The 20,483-nt window shown below is 59.5% G+C and overlaps 1 protein-coding gene and 1 gene segment (V, D, J or C); one reads left to right on the forward strand and one right to left on the reverse strand.

Moving 5' to 3' along the window:
- Positions 1-2,575: 2,575 nt before the first annotated feature.
- NOP9 (NOP9 nucleolar protein) overlaps positions 2,576-20,483 on the forward strand; it is a 340,212-nt gene continuing 322,304 nt past the window's right edge. The window contains exon 1 of the mRNA XM_075911960.1: positions 2,576-2,834. Within this exon, the coding sequence (XP_075768075.1) occupies positions 2,591-2,834 (244 nt within the window). The 5' untranslated portion in view covers positions 2,576-2,590. The remainder of the gene's footprint in view (positions 2,835-20,483) is intronic.
- On the reverse strand, positions 17,247-19,334 carry LOC142821353 (T cell receptor alpha variable 4-like). The segment is given in 2 exon segments: positions 17,247-17,667; positions 17,982-19,334. Coding segments are annotated over 2 exon segments (372 nt in total).

The following is a 20,483-nucleotide window of genomic DNA, read 5'->3' on the forward strand; positions in this document are numbered from 1 at the left end:
GTGTCCCGCAGGAAGAGCCGGGGCACTGCACCAACCAGAAGGGGAAGGCGGTGAACTAGGCCGCGTAGCTGCAGTTCAGACGCACCGGCTCCCCTTGGGACAGGACCAGGCTCCCTCCGGTTTGGTTCCCGGCCGCTCCGGATGCCTTTTCTGCGGGGGGGGAGGGGAGGGTGACGCGGTCAGGGACCGGGCCTCGCACACGGAGCGACACAGCTGGGAGCGCCTTTCCTGCGGCCAGGGCCACCCCACGCGGGAGAGTCCCGGTCGGGCTGAGCGGCCACGCGGCGGAGCCCCACAGACGCGGTGAAATCACCGCGCGAGGATTCCGCAGACAGACACCCGCGTTATCCCTCACGGAAACCGGTCCTCTCGCCCCTCCTGTCGCTGTCAGCTGGCAACACCCTGTGTATCCTGCCGCAGCAGAGCGCCTGGGCGAGAACACACCGAGACCGCAAACACCCTCCGAACATCTCCCGCGGGGCACCACAATCACACGAGGATCACGCTGCTACGGAAGCTGAGGGGCCGCTGGGTTTATTGGTTCTGCACTAGAGCCTGGATCGCTCCCCGGAGCAGACACGGGCTCTCCCAGGCTCACTGGACACACAAGGGACACACACTCTCTCCCCTCGAGCTTACTGGACACAGGACACACAGACACACACGGGCTCCCTCAGGCTCAATGGACACAGGGCGGAGACGCGCAGTTACAATAATCCCACACAGACAGACCCGCCCCGCCAGGCGCGCGGCGGCCCGCCTGATCTGTCCTAGGGGCCCAAGCTGGGGAAAGAAACCCCCCTCACTTAGAGCAGCCAGGAGGAGAAGAGCCGCTGCAAGCCCAGGCGGACGCATCCTGGGGGTGCCCGGGAATCCAGAGACCCTGGAGGCAAATTCCAGCGCCAGGGGGTCTGATTTGCCTTTGAATCTGGCCACTGCAGGGAGCAGCGGGAACTCCAGTCCGTCTCACTATCCGGCTCCGTCTTCCGGGGAAAGGTTTCTGAGCCGGGACGTCAAAGGTGGGGGCGTGAGAATGGCACAGGGGTGACGTCAGAAGTGGGGGCGTGAGAAGCAGTGACTGCTGTCAGGGACGTTGGGGGTTGTGTAGCGAGAAGTTGTCTCTATTTATTCGCTTGTGGTACGACAGCGCCCCCACGTGGCGACACCCGCGCGCACATGGACAAACCGAGGACCTGAGACGTACGGAGTCCAGCGACCCACCCAAATGTTCACGCGGCTGGGCAAAAGGAGGGTGGAGAGAAAATGGGCCCATCTCACCTTCTGTCTCCCTACGCTTATCCTGTGCAGGTAGAAAATCCCCAATAGTCCAGTGCGCTTTTCCCACCGCCCTCCTGGTAGGGTTTGTGTTTGTGAGACACTGAACAGTCCGCTGGCGCTTTCCTTAGGGAACAGGGCTGGAGCCGGCTCTCCCCATAATTATGCGGAGTTCGGGGGATGTGAGGAGGGTTTCTCTCCTTTCCCAATTCGCCACAGCACTTGCGCCGATTTTGCTCCCCCCTGCGCAGTTTTTGCGCAGCCCCGCTGCCGGCCGGTGTCACTGTGTCACTCCCGGCGCAGTAGTAGGTGGCGGAGTCGCTCAGTTCGACGGACGCTTTCCAGAGATGGAAGGATTTCTCCTTTGTGTCGTGGGTGGCATTGAACCCTTTTCGGATCCCTTCGTCCGAATCCAGCCTGACCAGGTGCTGCAGGAGCAGCCGGGGGGCCTGGCCCGGGTATTGCACGTACCAGAAGAGATTATTGGGAGTGACAGAGAATTTGTAAGTGCAATTCACACGCAGCGGGTCCCCTTGGGAGATGCCGACGCTGCCTTCGGTTTGGGTCACGGTGTCTGCCCCAAAGGTGCCTCCTGAGGGAGAGTAGAGAACAGACACACTCAGCTCCTGGTCTATATAGGACCCCGAGGACCGCGGAACCGCAGGGAGCCGCCCCGAGAGACGGTCCCTGGCACAGACACACACGGCGCAGCCAGACAATGCACCGGGACTCACCGATCAGCACCGTGACTAGCACCGCCGGGAGCCACGTCTGAGCCATGCCGGGCCGGTGAGTCTGTGTCTAAACCGAGACAGTTCCTCAGCCCCGCGGGAACCGGTTTGTCTGCGGGGCTCGCGACTCCCGGAGGCGGGGGCAGAAATTGTCTCCCAGCCAAGATCCGTGGTGCGGTCCGCGTCTCTGCGAGGGAGGGGGCCTGCGAGACCTAAAGTCACCGACCTCCCCAGGAACTCCTCTCACTGCTCTGTGAATGCTGCCCCACGGCTCGGCTGGGAACCGCAAGGGGTCCTGGGAACTCGCAGGAGGGGAAGAAGCAGGGGCGGGCGGGGCTCAAGGGGCGGCAGAAAGTGGCTGGGACTAATTCTGTAGCCCATCAGCGCCCCCCAGCGGCGACCTGGGCTGCTGCTATTCCTGCCAGGGGAAGAGGCTATCTAGTGCCTGAGGCGAGGTCTGTCCCCGAAAGTCTGTCCGTCTGTCTGTGTTCTGGGAAGGGGAAGACACTTCTGCTCCTCCTACCATGTTTTCTTTAGAACAGGGGTCTCCAGCCTTTTTACCACAAGATCACTTTTGAATAGAAATGCAATGTAAATCTACCTGCAATCGAAATACCCTGGCCCCGCTGTCCTCCCGCCCCTCCTCTGAGGCCACACCTTGCTCGCTTCATCTCCCTTCTCCCCCCAACGTCATTCCCTTGCACAAGGCTGGGGAGGAGGTACGGGTGCAGGCTGTGGTTTTGGATCAAAGGGGCTACGGGCTTAGCCTGAGGCAGGGAACTGTGGTCCAGGAGAGATGTCAGGGTGCAAGTTCTGGGACGGACTTTGGGTGCAGGGGGGTAGTCTAGGGCTGCGTCATGGGTTCAGGCTACAGGCTCTGGCTGGGCATCATTTAACTGAGATGGCTTCTGGGTGGTGAAGCAGTGGGGCTAAGGCAGAGAACTCCTGTCCTGGACCTGCACGGCTCCTGCAAGCAGCTGGCAAGTACAGCAATGGCTCCATGTGCTGCCCCTCCTCCACAGGCACTGAGCCCACAGCTTCCACTGGACAGGGTTCCCAGTTATTGATCAATGGGAGCTGCAGGAGCTGTGTCTGCAGCCAAGGACAGAGTGTGGAGACCCCCTGCTCCGCCTCGCTCAGGGTCTGCAGGGACATGCCAGCCACTTCCAGGAGCAGCCATTACCACAGGGATAATGATTCCAGCCTCAACAGGTCAGGCTCCCTCCATCCCCTTTTCTCTGTGTCACAAACGGGTACAGAAGTGTGTGTGTATGTGTGGGGGGGGGGCACCCTGACATCAGCGCCCCCCTCTCCTGCCCCTCTCCTACACAGCAAGCAGGAAGCTGGGGGGGGGGGGGGGAGAGTCCAAGACAGAGGGCAGGAGCAGCATGACAGTGGGTGAAGGGGTAACTGAAGTGCTAGACCTTGACAGCTTCTTAGGCCACCAGGCAGCATGACCTGACAGAGGCTCCAAGATCTACCCATAGGTCTTGATCTACTGGTTGGTAACCCCATGCTGTAAGTCTTACCACCAGTTTCCCTTTATGGATTTCTCCCCAGTGACCAGGGCAGAATCCGTGTTTGTGTTCAGTGTCAGGGACGGCGAAATGCTGTGTCCGGCGGCGCTTTCCTTCAGGGACAGGGATGGGGGCAGCTTTACTCAGAGCAGCTCCTGCGGGGAAGGGGGAGGGTCTGGATGGGCTCTGGCCTTTCCTCGTTTTCCCTGGTGATTCCCGGCACTCACCACTATTTCGGGGAGGGTGAAACTCCGCAGTGGGGGGAAGAAGGAAACGCGGAAAGATAAAGTAAGTGTGTGTGGAGGTGACTGGGGATTCCCGGTCTAAGATAAATGTTTACAGACTCCCCCGGCTTGTGCCCCACAGTAGTTTCTAGAGCCCCGTATCCGCCCGTGTTCCTCTGCGAAGCCCCTGTGCGGTTTTTGTACAGCCCCCTTGCCGGCCCGTGTCACTGTGCTGCTCCCGGCGCAGTAATAGGTGGCGGAGTCGCTCAGTTCGACGGACGGTTTCCAGAGGTGGAAGGACTTGTCCCTTTCATCGTGGGTGGCATTGAACCCTTTTCGGATCCCTTCATCTGAGTCCTGCCCGCCCAGGTCCCGCAAGAGCATCCGGGGGGTCTGGCCGGGATATTCCACGTACCAGAAGGGATACGGAGTAAAAGAGAACTGGTAAGTGCAATTCAGACGCAGCGGGTCCCCTTGGGAGATGCCGACGCTGCCTCCGGTTTGGGTCACGGTGTCTGCCCCAAAGGTGCCTCCTGTGGGGGGATCAGAGCAGAAGAGACACGCTCAGACACGCTGGAGCCGGGCGGGTCCGGTCCCAGAGAGCAGACGGGTCACAGACACAAACCGCGCAGGGGACACACGCAGACAAACACCGGCACGGTGGGATCGCGGTAAATCCCCTGCAGACACACAAACCCGGATCGCAGGGCGCGGGACAAGCGCATGACCCGGCCTGGGCCCTGCAGGAGGGAGCCGAGCGCAGACAGATTGTCACTCACCGAGCAGAGCTGCAAGTGTCACCACCGAGACCCAGACCCGAGCCATGCGGGGGCCGCGAGAGCCTCTGACTGCACCGAGCACACCCCCTTCTCGCGCCAGAGCGGCTGCGCCTCCTCCCGCCCGCTGGACTGAGGCAGGAATTGTGCCCTGTAGACACGCCTGGACTCGCACTTGCGGTGGGTTTGCAGAAGCTGCCGGCGCAGCACGAGCCCAGCCTCCTGGGATCGAGTCTCTGCGCTGTGACACCTGCTGAGGGGTGATGCGGCTGGCGGGAAGGGAAGGGAAATGAGGGGCTGCGACGCGGTCAGGGGAGGGCGGGGATCCGGGGACCGGGCTGTGACTTGCACTGACCCAGCGCCGCAGCGCCCCCGCGTGGCCGACCGGGCCCACAAATGGCTAGCAGGGACTTTTTTACCCCTTAGGCAGCGACTCGGCCTGTCCCGCCCAGCCAGAGCGTCTTGTGACTGGCCGTGCTGGGGTTCATGTGTGGCTGGTTCCCTGGGTGAGGGACGGGCGGGACTGGGCATCGCTGAGGGCGTCAGCTCAGGTCCAGTTGCTCACATTCCGGGCTCTTTACAGCCCCTGACTGGAGGCCCTTCCCAAATAGGCCACAAGCCAACCCCACAGAGCACTTCAGCTGCCTACCTGGCCAGCCTGAAACCCCTCTGACACTCCAGCTCTCTCCCTGCCCCAAACAGCCCCAGGCCTAACACACAGGTAATGGGTTTTAGAACCCAATCTCACCTATCCCAAGTGGGTTACTTCGGGTCCCAAGAAACCAGCCACAGATCCCAGTCAATTTACACTCTGGATCTTACCCACAAGACCATGCTGAGACAATCCTTTAGAATCTAAAATCTAAAGGTTTATTACTGAAAGAAAGAAAGAAAAGCCAGAGAGCAAGGTGTGACGTAGTGGGGGTACCTGGCTGGTTTCTATGCTGCTGGCTCTGGGGGAACCCCCACTGGCTGCTGTGGGTACCACGACCCAGCAAAACAGGATGAGTCACTATGCAAACCAGTGGCCAGACACCCCCCATGGAGAGGAACAAAGGAAGGTGGAATGCTGCCTTGGCTGGGGGGCAGGGCTGGAAGTTAGGGAGTTGGTTGCTGGCTGTCGGAGGGCATGGATGAGACAGCCTAGGGAGAGGAGCTGGAGTTTAGGGGCCCAGTCTCCCCCATCTCAAGGGGGCCTGAGGCATCCTAGCCCAGTTCCTGTGACCAGATTACATCTGTGCTGCGCTGTGCTGGAGGAGCAATAAACCACCCTCAATTCCACTGGCTGGTGCAGTCTGTTTGTGCCATTTCGGGGTGCAGGAGACGGGGAACCCCCAACGTGCCGTCACACTGGTGTCAGAAGTGGGATGCACTGCACCCCGTGGATGGAGCTCCCAGCGGTGAGCGACAAGGCGCTGTAGAAGCAAGAGCCCTGGAGCCAGGCGTGCTGGAGACAGAGCGAAGCGGTTCCTGGGAATCGTGGGGTGCTGCAGCACTAGACTGGTGAGTCTGCACCGAGGGGCCCAGCGGGCAGATGGCCTACGCCCGACTCTTGAAGGCAGAGCTGGTGGGGCTGTGCAGAGAGAGGGGCTTGCCTGTGCGGAAAGCAACCAAGGCCCAGCTGATTACCCAGCTGGAAGAGAATGACCAGCCACAGGGCCAGGATCTTGTCCCCAGGGGAAGCAGCCAGACCCCCCCTGAGAGTGTGTCAGGCTCAGAGAGGGGGAGGAGCGCTGGAACCCAACGGAGAGATGAGACAGCGTCTCCCGGGAGGCCTGCAAGCCGTAGCCCATCTAGGGCAGGGGCCAGCCCAGCGGAGCTGCGGCGGCTGGAGATCCAGCTGCGGATCAGGGAATTGGAAGTAGAGGACCGAGAGAAGGAGCGCCAAGATCGAGAGAGGCAGCGACAGCATGAGCTGGCCATGGCAGAGCGGAGAACCGGCGGGGCACCGGCTGCGCCAAGTGCGGATGGGCCCCAAGGTCCCAGGGCTGCCAGCCACTTGGAGAGGCTCGTGGTGGCCCAATTGAAGGACATGGGTGACATAGACGGGTTCCTCAGCTCCTTTGAGAGGGCCTGTGGACTGCAACGGGTTCCCCCAGCTGACTGGCTGCAGGAGCTCATCCCCGCACTGAGCCAGGAGGCGGCCGGAGTGCTCAGTCAGCTGGAGGACCTACAGCCAGGGGATTACAACCGAGTCAAGGAGGCCCTGCTGCACAAGTTCGGGCTGACCCCCGCGATATACAGGAAGAAGTTCCGGGGGGTACAGAAAGGGCCACGGGAGACCTATGTGGACCTGGCCTCCCGCCTGGCGCAATACTGCCGCAAGTGGGTGTCTGGAGTCGGAGCCCAGACCGCAGAGGAGCTGCTCAAGCTGGTCATGATGGAGCAGTTCTATGAAGCGTGCCCACCCAAACTGAGGCTGTGGCTCAAGGACCGGAGACCAGAGAACCCCCAGGAGGCCGGGAGACTGGCGGACGAGTTCACGGAGAGCCGGTCCGGGTGTGAACGGGAGTCCCGGAGAGAAAGGGAATCGCGCAGAGACCGGATCTCGGCTGAGCGACGGAGGGAGTCAACTACGGGGCGAGACCAAGGAACAGGTCGTCTGCGCCCCAGAGAACCAGCCAGGGCCTGGACAGAGACAGCCCAAAGCCTAACTTGCCATTGCTGTGGGCAAAAAGGCCACAAGAGGGCTCAGTGCACCAGGTCCCAGGACCGGGGACTGTCCAGGGTTAACTGGCTGGGGCGGGAGGAAGGGCAGGCTGCCCCAGAGGCAGGGGCTGGCAGGCAAACCTCAGCTCAGAGAGAGGGGAAGGATGCTCAGTGCACCTCCCCTGGGAGGTCTGATTCTCAGGAGGCGGATTCCTCCGTGTACCGGGTGGGGGCAGGACGGCCCCTGCGGAGCGAGTGCCTCATACCCCTGGAGGTGGATGGTAGGAAGGTGACGGGCTTCTGGGACACGGGGGCGGAGGTGACTCTGGCCCGATCTGACATAGTGGCCCAGGAGCGGATACTACCCCACGCGCAGCTGACCCTGAAGGGCATAGACGGGTCCCCGTTTAAGGTGCCTGTAGCCAGGGTGCATCTGAAATGGGGGGCGAAGGAAGGCCTCAAGGAAGTGGGGGTGCACCCGCACTTGCCCACCGAGGTGCTGATGGGGAACGACCTAGAGGAGTGGCCCCATGAATCCCAGCGGGCTCTAGTCACTACCCGGAGCCAGAGCCAGCGGGGGGCTGACAACGTGGGTCCAGGGAAGGACTCCTGGCAGCGTCCTCAGGGTCCCATCCCAGTGGACACGGGGTCCAGCCAGGCTGGGACTCCGGACCTAGGCAGAGGTGGGGGACAGGTCCCGATCCCTGCCTCAGCAGCTGAATTCCAGGCTGAGGTGCAGGCAGACCCCTCCTTGCAGAGGCTGAGGGACCAGGCTGGCCTCCGTGCAGCTCAGCCCCGGGGGAGAGGTGGCCAGGAGAGATTCCTGCGGGAGCGTGGGCTCCTGTTCCGTGAGTGGCTCCCCCCCAGGAAGGCGAGGGCATGGGGTGTCCAGCGGCAGCTGGTCGTCCCCCGAAAGTATCGCCTCAAGCTGCTGTATTTGGCCCACGATGTCCCCATTGGGGGCCACCGGGGGATCCGGAGCACCCAGCTGAAGCTGCTCCAGCACTTCTATTGGCCGGGAATCTTTACAGCCGTGCAGCGGTACTGCCGGTCCTGTGACTCCTGCCAGAGGGGCGGGAAGGCCCAAGACAGGAGGAACGCGGCTTGGGGGTCTCTACCCCAGATAGACCCTCTGGGCTTGCTGAGAGAGTTATGGGAGGGGAAGTCCTCCCTGGATGGAGCATCGGGGGTGGAAGCCGCCCTGGCTGTCCAGAGAAGGCTCGCTGGGCTCATGGCCCCGGCCCGAGAGACCCTGGCCAGAGATCAAGGCCAGCGGAAGGGTGGGTGTGACCCCCGAGGACAGGCCTGCGCCAGTCGCCCTGGAGCGGGGCGGCGAGTGGACAGAGGGAAGCCAATTCATGTGGGGCCTCGCCACGGCCGGCCCGAGTCAAGGGGAGCACCCATGTCCCCAGGGCGGGTTCCCACGCACAGGACCCGAACTTCCCTAGGTCACGAGCGGAGTGACCCTGCTCAGTTCGCTCTCGGAGGGGGGAGAACTGTGACGTAGTGGGGGTACCTGGCTGGTTTCTATGCTGCTGGCTCTGGGGGAACCCCCACTGGCTGCTGTGGGTACCACGACCCAGCAAAACAGGATGAGTCACTATGCAAACCAGTGGCCAGACACCCCCCATGGAGAGGAACAAAGGAAGGTGGAATGCTGCCTTGGCTGGGGGGCAGGGCTGGAAGTTAGGGAGTTGGTTGCTGGCTGTCGGAGGGCATGGATGAGACAGCCTAGGGAGAGGAGCTGGAGTTTAGGGGCCCAGTCTCCCCCATCTCAAGGGGGCCTGAGGCATCCTAGCCCAGTTCCTGTGACCAGATTACATCTGTGCTGCGCTGTGCTGGAGGAGCAATAAACCACCCTCAATTCCACTGGCTGGTGCAGTCTGTTTGTGCCATTTCGGGGTGCAGGAGACGGGGAACCCCCAACGTGCCGTCACACAAGGTTGTTAAAGTATCATACATTATATGCATCAACTCTCCCACTTCTGAATGCAGGCTTGCAGCAGAAATGTTATAACTGCTGGCTTAAAAGTCCTTGGTGTACATCCTGTGTCACGGTGGGTCCACAGTTCTTTCTACACAGCTGCCTCTGGGATTAAGAGCTTAGCTGAGAACCAAAATGGAGTCGGCCACATGGCATATTTATATCCCCCCTTCTTCCAAGCTGGAGAGTGTCACATGGTCTGTGGCCAGGCATCTAGATTCCTTCCCAAGTGTGACTCTGGTACTGAAGAAATCTAATGTACCTGGTGCCTCACTAATTAGCATGTCCATAGGCTGAGCCTTCCTGCCCATTGCTCAGCCACTGACCAAGAAGTTTCCAGTATTAACACAGAGTATATATTCATAACTCCACACAGGCATTATACATCTATATGAAGAGCATATACAGAACCAGGAGAAAATAAGCTTTTGTTTGACACCTAACATAGCCCCCTTTGCACCAACTTTTGGGGCGAACGCTCCCCCCCCCCCCCCATGGGCACAGCAGTGATCTGGCTGTTCCCTTTACAATCCAGTAACGTGACACCCTGTTGGCTCCAGGAGCCGTCTCTAGGCTCCGCTATCCCTCGGGAATGGCTGTTCAGGAGGCTAATGGAGGAGCGGTTCTTTCATGATTTTTAACCTTCCTTGGAGAATTATCACAATTGCCATAATTTCTGAGATGGAGAAAGGGGGGGGGCAGAATTGCTTGTTTCAGTTTCCCTTGATATCCCCGATTCTCTCTCCCCGCCGCCGCCCCCTCCGCGATCCACGCAGCCCCTGCGAGGTTTTTGCGCGGCCCTAATGCTGGCCCGTGTCACTGTGTCACTCCCGGCGCAGTAATAGGTGGCGGCGTCGCTCAGTTCGACGGACGCTTTCCGGAGGTGGAAGGATTTGTTCTTTTTGTCGTGGGTGGCACCGAACCCTTTTCGGGTCCCTTCGTCCGAGTCCTGCCCGCCCAGGTCCCGCAGGAGCATCCGGAGGCCCTGGCCGGGGTATTGCACGTACCAGAAGAGGTAGGGACTACCAGGAAGTTTGTAGGTGCAATTCAGTTGCAGCGGGTCCCCTTGGGAGATGACGGCGTTATCTTCACTTTGGGTCACGGAGTCTGCCCCAGAGGCGCCTCCTGCGGGGGAGCAGAGCAGAACAGACCCGCTCAGACACCCCGGGGACGGGCGGGTCCAGTCCCAGAGAGCTGGGGTCCCAGACACGAGCCGCGAAGCAAACACACTTCAGACCAACACGGACCCCACGGAGCGCTGGGCGATGCACACACTGTACCCGGGACCGCGCGACCGCAAACAGAGACAATCCCCGGGACCCGACACAGGATCGCAGCCCCGAGCGAACAGAGAAGAGCGACACTCGGAGGCAGCCGGGCCCGGCCCCAGACGCGAGACCAGCACGAGCGCATGAAACGCGGTGTCGGGGCAGAGCATTGGCGCTGCGGGCAGACAGGACAGACACACTCGGCTATAAGCACCCAGGGCTCGGGCACCGAGACACACTGAGCAGGACGTGGCCCAGAGCCGGTTCTGTAGCTCGCCGCACGGTTCCGAACCGGAGCGCGACTCACCGAGCAGCGCCGTGACCAGCACCGCGGGGAGCCACGGCGGAGCCATGCCGGGCCCCTTGGATCTGTGTCTAAACGGAGCTGAGTCGCCTCTTCGGTAAATACCGGAGGGGGGAGCTCTGCGTGTCGGGGGGCTCCGGTTTGGAGAAGACGAGACCTGAGCTCAGTCAAATGCTGAACCCAGCGTGGCGGGACTGAGTCTCTCTGCCCTGGAACCCAGTGTCCACGGCGCTGTCGAAGATGGGGCGTGTGCAGGGGGCAGGTTAGAGTTAGGAGAGGGCGGGGGGCCGGGGACCGGAGACCGATCTGTGACTTGTATTGAGCCAGCGCCTCAGCGCCCCCGCGTGGCCAACTGTGCCCACGACACCCGCGACACCTGGCAGGGGAGTTTCGAACTTCGCGACCAGCCAGAGCGTGTTTCCCGGGGCAGCAGGGGAGGATGGTCGTGGACAGGGGGAGAGAAAGATCCCCACGCCAGCGCCCCTGGAGCGTGTGACCCTCCCACCTGGACTGTGCTCCGGTTCGCGAGTGTAGCCTGGTTCCGTGTTAGAGCCACGCGCCTCCTTCCTTCCCTCCAGACTTTCCCCCTCATTTTCCTCTCTTAAAGGGATTTTTAGACCTTTTCCCAAAGGATCAAATCTCTTAACCAGGCTAAGTAACGCTCGGAGAGACCTTGGCCAATTTGGCCCCAAAAGGTTTTATTCACCTCTTGTCGACTGACTGTTGCTCCCCTCCCACGGCTGGAGGCGCGCCCGGCATTCCCCCCTCCCGCCCCCTACATACAGCACGATACTTATTGCACGGGGCCTGTCCCTGGCTGTCACACTGTGGCGCTCAGAGCGCAGTAATACACCGCCGCGTCCGCCAGCCGCGCCCTGCGCAGGGCCAGCGCGCTGGATTTCCTGTCCCCGGAGATGTGCAGGGTTCCCTCGGGCTCGGAGCTATTCGCGGTTCCGCTGTACCCAGACACGATGAACTGGGGTCCTCGGCCCGGGAACTGCCGGTACCAAACCACACTGTTATCCACCGTGATTGCGGGGTGGTTGCAGGTGAGGTTCACTTCGGCTCCCTGCAAAGCTTCGTCGGAGCCCGGCTGCTGGATCTGAGCCCGCCCCGGGGCACCTGGGAGTTAATACCGGGCATAGTTTAGTCAGTAGATGTGGAATTTCTAAGGGTGGACAGGGGTGTGCTGGGCGGGATGGGCAGGGGAACAGGGGAGTACGGGGTGGGATGGGCGGGGGGAAGGATTGGTGAGGGAACAGGGATGTGTTGGATGAGATGACCAGAGGATGGAGGTAAGAGGAAATCTTACCCCAAACGAGAAGCAGCACAACCGCTGCGCCCCGCATTGTTCCCATCCCCACGCAAATCGGGGTGTCTCTGCTCCTCTGCTGGAACCCGTCGCTGGTCTCTGCCTCCAGCCCCACCGCCCCTCACCGGGACAGATGCTCCGGGCTTGTTGCCACCGCTGCAGACCCGGGAAGAGAGACGCGCGCTGTGATCCTGCTGCTGCTGGGTCCCAGCGGGTGCCAATGACACAAACCCCGCCCCGGCTGGGTCTGTGCACGATGGCTCCGTGTGTCCGCCAGGAGCTCTGAGCGTTTAGAGAACCGCAGGCTGCGAGAGAAAGCCAGGGGGGTCGGGAGGCCGCTAAGTCTACATGGAGAGCTCCCGGCTGTCCTACAGCGCCCTCTGCCGGGTCACTCTGGAACTGTGCGACACAAACCCTCTCCAGAACCGCTGTGCCTCCTACAAGGATGAAACAAAATACAGGACTATGTAGCACTTTAAAGACTAACAAGATGGTTTATTAGATGATGAGGTTTCGTGGGCCAGACCCACTTCCTCAGATCAAATAATGGAAGAAAATAGTCACAACCATATATACCAAAGGATACAATTTAAAAAAAATGAACACACATGAAAAGGACAAATCACATTACAGAACAGAAGGGAGATGTGGGGGGGGGGGGGGAAGGAAGGTGAATGCCAGTGAGTTAATGATATTAGAGGTGGGGAAGGGGAAATGTCTGTGAGTTAATAGTATTAGAGGTGATAATTGGGGAAGCTATCTTTGTAATGTGTAAGATAGCTGGGGTCTTTGTTAAGTCCCGTGCGGAGAGTGTCGAATTTTAGCATGAATGCCAGTTCAGAGGATTGCACGGGGCTCGCCCCTGGCTGTCACACTGTGTCCCTCAGAGTGCAGTAATACACCCGCATCCACCACCTGCATCCTATGCAGGACCCGTGCTCTGGTCTCTTTGCCTGCAGAGATGTGCAGGGGCCTTTGGGCTCATGGCTGTGAACGATTCTGCTGAATCTGGTCACTATCAGTTTGGGCCTGTGGTTCTGGAACTGCCAGTCCCAGCCAATGGTCCCACTGTGGGCCAAGGGGTAAGATAGAGCTCTATAAAACCATTATTAGTGTTGAAAAAGCGAATAAGGAAAAGTTATTTACATATTCCCACAATGTAAGAACTAGGAGTCAACAAATGGAATTAATAGGCAGCAGGTTTTTGAAAAAACACCAGAAAGATTTTGTTCAATCAGAGCAGTCAACCTGTGGAACTCCTTGCCAGAGGATATGGTGAAGGCTAGGACATTAACAGGTTTCAGAAAAGAACTAGTTAGTTCCTTAGAGGTTAGGTCCATCAATGGTTATTAGCCAGGATAGGTAGGAATGGTGTCTCTAGCCTCTGTTTCTCTGGACTTGGGTGACAGGGGAAGGATCACATGAGGATTACCTGTTGTGTTCCCTGCCTATGGGGCATCTGGTATTGGCCACTGTTGGCTGACAGGATACAGGGCTAGCTAGATGGATGGTTGGTCTGACCCAGTATGGCCGGTCTTATGTTCTTATGTGGTAGACTCAGAGGCCAAGGAGAACAATTTTTCTCCCTCCTTGTAGCCCCCTTGTAGGTAATTGACACTGATTCAGCCTTTTCTTTTCCAGACAAAGGAAGCCCCATTCTTTCAGGCTTCCCTCATAGCTCATGTTTTCTAGACCTTTCATCATTCTTGTTGCTCTTCTCCAGACCCTCTCCAATTCCTCCACATCTTTCCTGAAACGTGTTGCACAGAACTGGACACAATACACCAATTGAGGCCTAGTCAGCCCAGAATAGAGCAGAAGAATGACTTCTCGAGTCCAGCCCACCACTCTCCTGTTCAGCCACTTTGTGGGAGTGGACTGCAGATTGGACAAGGGAGATGGATCAGCTCATTGGTGTGTTTTCCTAAACCAGCTCTCAGACATGGCAAAAGGGCGACACTAGTGGGCGGTGAGGTGCGTGAGGTAAGTCTTCGTGGGGGGCCCACTCTCTGAGACAGAGAGGGGCACGCTTACCAGACACACTTTCTGGCCTACAGAAGCTGGTCAAATTCAAGACACTAGCTCTTGGGTCTCTGCTATCCCAGGACTGACAGGGCGGCAGTCACCCTGCGGAATTAGTAATGAGGAATATTCTCAGAGAATGGGATTTCCTGGGACTTTGCAATTAGAATGTGCGGCAGGGAGGGGGAGACAATGTGCAGGGTGAGAGACGGCCCCCCCAGTGTAGAAATCGTTAGAAATTGTGTAAGACAATGGGCAATGTGGTAAACCGTGTGTCCGTCCGTGCATGTGGCTATGTAGTATGTAACCTCCCCGCCTTGGCTCTGTCAGTGTGTGAGTGTAGACACAGACACACGCACGTACGCATGGCGGCTCCTGAGTGTTTTTTGTGCAGTCCCACTCCCTGCTCGTGTCACTGTGTCGCTCCCGGCGCAGTAATAGGTGGCGGCGTCGCTGACTTCGACGGACGCTTTCCAGAGGGGAAAGGATTTTTTTTGTGTTTCGTGGGTGGCATTGAACCCTCTTTGGACCCCTTCGTCCGAGTCCTGCCTGCCCAGGTCCCGCAGGAGCATCCGGGGGGCCTGGCCGGGATATTGCACGTACCAGAAGAGATTCGGAAAAGAAGTGGAAGAGAATTGGTAGGTGCAATTCAGACGCAGCGGGTCCCCTTGGGAGATGACGCTGCCTTCGGCTTGGGTCACGGTGTCGGCCCCAAAGGTGCCTCCTGCGGGGGGAGCAGAGAACAGACACACTCAGCTCCTGGTCTAGACACTGACCCGGAGACCCGGGAGCCGACCCGAGAGACGGTCCCTGGCACAGACCCACGGTGCAGCCAGACAAGGCACCAGGACTCACCGATCAGCGCCGTGACCAGCACCGCGGGGAACCACTTCGGAGCCATGCCGGGCCGTGGGTCTGTGTCTAAACGGATACGATTCCCCAACCCCGCGGGAACCGGGGTTTCTCTGAGGGGCTCCCGGCTTCGAGGTTTCTGGGAAGGGGGAGAAATTCTCTCCCGGCCAGGGCCCGGGGCGCGGTGCGAGTCGCTGAGCTGGGCTGCGGGACCAGCCGGCACCAATCTACCCAGGAGCGAGTCTCGCTGCGCTGTGAATCCCGTCCCGCGGCGTGTCAAGGAACCGCAGGAGCTCGATGGCGGGGGGAGGGGGAGCAGGTGCGGTCGGGGAGCAGGGGGCGGGAGAACGGGGCTGCAGCGCCCCCCAGTGTCGAAATGGGCACGCGAACGGGCACCGTGTAGCTGTTGCTCTTCCAGCCCCCCCCCCCCCCCCCCCCAGGAGACCAACTTCTCCAGCAGAAGGAGGCTTTCTGGAGCCCGAGGCGAGGACAGTCCCCTAAAGTCTGTCTGTCTGCATGTCCTTCCGTCTGTCTCTCTGCCTGCCCGTGTGTCCGTCAGTCCCTCTGTTGTGGGAATGGGAACACACTTCAGCGCCTCCTACCATTTCCTTTCAGAGTACGCATTTCTCCGCGGGGATCAGGGCAGAATCCGTGTTTGTGTTGTGTCAGGGACGGTGAAATGCTTTGTCTGGCGCCACTTTCCTTCAGGGACCGGGCTGAGGGCAGCTTCCTCAGAGCGTCTCCTTAGGGAGTGGGCGGGGGGCGGGGGAGGAGGGACTGGGGCTGGGCTTTGGTCTTTCCTCGATTTTCCGGATGATTCCGGGCACTGAACCTTATTCCTGGGAAGGTGAAACTCCGCATAGGGGGGAAGAAGGGAAAGGCCCAGAGCTAATGTGTGTGTGTGGGGGGGGGGGGAGGATTTCCGGTCTATGGTAAATGTTTACAGAGTCCCTCGCCTTCTGCCCCACACTTGCTTCCAGAGCCCATTTTCCGCCCCTTATTCTTCTGAGGAGCCCGTGCGCGGTATTTGCGCAGCCCCGCGGCCGGCCTGTGTCACTGTGTCTATCGCGGCGCAGTAATAGGTGGCGGAGTCGCTCAGTTCGACGGACGCTTTCCAGAGGTGGAAGGATTTGTCCTTTGTCTCGTGGGTGGCATCGAACCCTTCTCGGATCCCTTCTCCGGAATTCTGCCCGGCGAGGTCCTCCAGGAGCATCCGGGGGGCCTGGCCGGGATATTGCACGTACCAGAAGAGAGAAGTAGTAAAAGAGAATTGGTAGGTGCAATTCAGACGCAGCGGGTCCCCTTGGGAGATGCCGACGCTGCCTTCGGTTTGGGTCACGGTGTCCGCCCCAGAGGCGCCTCCTGCGGGGGAGCAGAGCAGAACAGACCCGCTCAGACACCCCGGAGCCGGGCGGGTCCGGTCCCAGAGAGCGGGCGGGTCCCAGACACAAACCGCGCAGCAAACTCACTTCAGACCAACACGGACCCCACGGAGCGCTGGGCGATGCGCACACTGTCCCCGGGACCCCGCGACCTCAAACAGAGACAATCCCCTGGCCGAGGGAACAGGGAAGATGGACACTCGGAGGCAGCCCGGGCCCAGCCCACGCAGCGAAACGCGAGACCCGCACAACCGCATTGAACGCGGTGTCGGGGCAGAGCATTGGTGCTGCGGGGAGACGCGACAGACACACTCGGCTATTAGAACGCCCAGGGATCCGACACTGAGCAGGACCCGACCCAGGCCCGGTTCCGTAGAGCGCGGCGCGGCTCAGAACCGCAGCGCGACTCACCGAGCAGCGCCGTGAGGAGCACCGCGGAGAGCCACGCCGGAGTCATGCCGGGCCGCTGGGTCTGTGTCTGTGTCTAAACGGAGCTGATCCGCCTGTTCAGCAAAAACCGGGGGGTTTCTGCGCGTTGGGGGGCTCCGGTTTGGAGAAGGCGAGAACTGGGCTCCGTCAAAGGGGCCTTCAGATGCGAGTTGCGCCAGTCTCTCTGGTCTGCAACCCCGTGTCCATGGCGCCGTGGAAGATGGGGCGTGTGAAGAGTGAAGGGGGCAGGTTAGTGTCAGGGGATACCTGGGCGAGTTCTGACTTGCATTGACCCAGCGCCGCAGCGCCCCCGCGTGACCAAACGTGCCCAAAACATCCGCGACAGCTCTCTGGAGAGCTTCCTTCCTTCCTCCCTCCCTCCCTCCTTTCTTCGTTCCAGCCTTAACCTCTAAGGATGCCTTATTTTTCTCTCTGAAAGGGATTTTTAGACCTTTTCCCGAAGGATCAAATCTCTTTATCCGCCTAATTTCGCGCAGGAAGACCTTAGTAAATTTGGCCCACAAAGCTTTTATTCACCTCTTGTCTCACTGTCGCTCCCCTTCCCCAGCTGGAAGCCCGCCCGGCATTGCCCCATCCCCCACATGCAGAGCCATACTTATTGTACGGGGCTCGCACCTGGCTGTCGCACTGTGTCGCCCAGAGCGCAGTAATACACCGCCGCGTCCGCCAGCCGCGCCCTGCGCAGGGCCAGCGCGCTGGATTTCCTGTCCCCGGAGATGTGCAGGGCGCCCTCGGGCTCGGAGATAGGCGTGGTTCTGCTGTACCCAGACATGATGTACTGGGGTCCTCGGCCCGGGAACTGCCGGTACCAGTAGATGTTCTCATTGGCGATTGAGGCGTGGGAGCAGGTGAGGTTCAGTTCGGCTCCCTCCACATCTTCGGCGGAGCCCGGCTGCTCGATCTTAGCCCGGCCCGGGGCACCTGCTATAGAAAACCGGGCAGAGTTAAGTCAGTGAAGGTGAAATTTCTCAGGAGCTTTAGGGGTAAATTCCGCTCTAAAATTCCCTCTTTTCCTGACATCGCCCTGCCAGTTCAAACAGCTGTGTATGGAGAACGCAGCAGGGGTGTGTGGGTGGAGGGAAAAGGGGTGTATTGGGCGCGATGGGAGAGGAGGAAGGGGTGTGTTGGGTGACATAGGGGTGTTGGGTGGAATAGGCGGGGGGGGGGGGGGGAACCGGGGACAGGGCAGTGTTGGGTGAGCTGGGAGGAGCGCTGTTGGAAGCAGGAAATCTTACCCCAAACGAGAAGTAGCAGAACCGCTGCCCCCCGCATGGTTCTCATCCCCACACAAATCGGGGAGTCTCTGCTCCTTCGCGGGGACCTGCCGCTGTTTACAGCCTTCAGCCACACAGACTCTCACCGGAACAGAAGTTCCGGCCTTGTCCCCACCGCTGCAAACTCGGGGAGACAGGCGCGCGCTGAGATGTTGCTGTTGGATTTTTGAGCTTGGTCCCGGTTGGTGCCAAAGACACAGCCCCCTCCACGGCCGGCTCTGTGCCTAGGCGTCTAAGGGCTCCGTTCGTCCGCCAGGAGCTCCGAGCGGGGAGCGAACCGACAGGCTGCGAGAGGGCAAAGCCAAGGGTGTGAAATGGATCCAGAGCAGACACATCTATATGGAGTGTGGCATGCGGAGCCCTCTGCCGGGCAACTCTGGAACTGTGCAGCAGAAACCCCCTTTCCAGAACTTTGTCTAGGGTTCAGAAAAGAGCAATTAAAATTATTAGGGGTTTGGAGCCGGTCCCATATGAGGAGCGGCTAAAGGGACTGTGAGTTTTCAGTTTAGAAAAGAGGAGACTGAGGGGGGCTATGATAGAGCTATATAAAATCATGAGAGGGGTGGAGAGGGTGAATAAAAAAAGTTATTTCCCTGTTGCATAATGTAAAAACTAGGGGACACCTAATGAATTTAATGGGCAGCAGTTTTAAAAGGAATGAAAGAAACTTCTTCCCACAACTGTCAGTCAACCTGTGGAACTCCTTGCCAGAGGACACTGTGAAGGCTAAGAGTATAACATAGCTTTAAAAAGAGCTAGATAAAGTCATGGAGGTTTGGTCCATAAAAGGCTATTAGCCAGGGGGTAAGAAAAGGCACTCTGACTCTGTTTGTCAAAGGCTGAAGAAGGATGGTAGGAAGATGGTAGGAGATAAATTGCTTATTCATTGTCTTCAGTCTACCTCCTAGATGGACCTTTGGTCTGACCCAGTATGGCCATTCTTATGTTCTGATGTTCTTATGTGTCAGTTGCCTAACGTTCTCTCGTGTGTGTCTGAGCGTCTGTAATCTCTACATCTCCCGTTCTCCTCTCCTATCTCACTGGACCCATTCTTGCATTAGTCTCTCTCTCCAGGAGAAGCGGAGATCTTCTCTGGCTCGTCTTGTCTCATATCCCGTCTCCAACTGGGCCACAACAAGGCTGAATCTTGGAATCACAGCAATCTTCCTCCTTAGTGCGAGAGGAAAGGAGAATTTTTGTTCCTCCTCCCTGGATCGGATTTTCATAGGTAAAAATATAAACGCACCATCACCTCGGTGCATGTGTCCCCGAATGCTTTGTCCGTCTCTTTGTCTCACCAAACGCCCTCCCCCATCTTCCGCCCGCCCCCCTCCGCAATCACCCCACCAGCCCCCTCCACACAGCCCGGGGCAGGGCGATACTTATTGTACGGGGCCCGCCGCTGGCTGTCGCACTGTGTCCCTCAGAGCGCAGTAATACACCGCCGCGTCCGCCAGCCGCGCCCTGCGCAGGACCAGCGCGCTGGATTTCCTGTCCCCGGAGACGTGCAGGGCGCCCTCGGGCTCGGAGCTCGGCGTGGTTGCCCTGTACCCGGACACGATAAACTGGGGACCTCCGCCCGGGAACTGCCGGTACCAAACCACAGTCTCAGTGGAGATTTTGCTGTGGGAGCAGTTGAGGTTCAGTTCGGCTCCCTCCAATGCTTCGGCGGAGCCCGGCTGCTCGATCTGAGCCCGGCCCGGGACACCTGGGGGAGAAAACCGGGCAGAGAGTTCCGTCAGTGAATGTGAAAATTCTAAGGAGGCTTAGCGGTAAATTTCCTCTGGCCCCTTTCAGCATTGCCGGCACCGCCCTGCCTGCTGAGACAGGTCGGCAGGGAGAATCCAGTATGGGTAGGGGAGGGGGGAGAAAGGGTGTATTGGAGAGATGGGAGTGGGGACAGGGGTGTGTTGGGTGAGATGCGCAGGGGAACAGGAGTTTGTTAGTTGTGGGGCTGCTGGAAACACGAACTCTTACCCCAAACCAGAAGCAGAACAATCGCTGCGCCCCGCATTGTTCCCATCCACAAACAAATCGGGGTGTCTCTGCTCTTCCGCGGAGCCTCCAGACCCACAGACCCACCCTCACCCGGACAGACGTCCCGCCCTTAATCCCAGCGCTGGAAATCCGGGCAGAGAGACGCGCGCTGCGATGCTGTTCTGCTGGATTTTAGCTGGGTCCCAGCTGGTGTCAATGACACAAACCCCTCCCCAGCCACTGGCAGCCAGGTCTGTGCTGAGCTGCGCAATGTTCCGTGTGTCCGGCAGGAGCTCAGAGAGAAAGGGTCCTGCGGCGCCCCCTGCCGGGCAAGCCTGGAACTGTGCAACGCAAACCCTTTCCCCAGAACTTGGCATTAGAAGTTCGTCTGTGCCACGTGCACGCGTAGGCTGCCAAGGGCGGGTCCTGTGAGACAACCCAAGTGACGTGGTAATTCAGGATGACCCCCGCTAGACCGTGGGAGAT

Source organism: Pelodiscus sinensis, chromosome 30 (genome assembly GCF_049634645.1).
Source record: "Pelodiscus sinensis isolate JC-2024 chromosome 30, ASM4963464v1, whole genome shotgun sequence".
Lineage (NCBI taxonomy): Eukaryota > Metazoa > Chordata > Testudines > Trionychidae > Pelodiscus > Pelodiscus sinensis.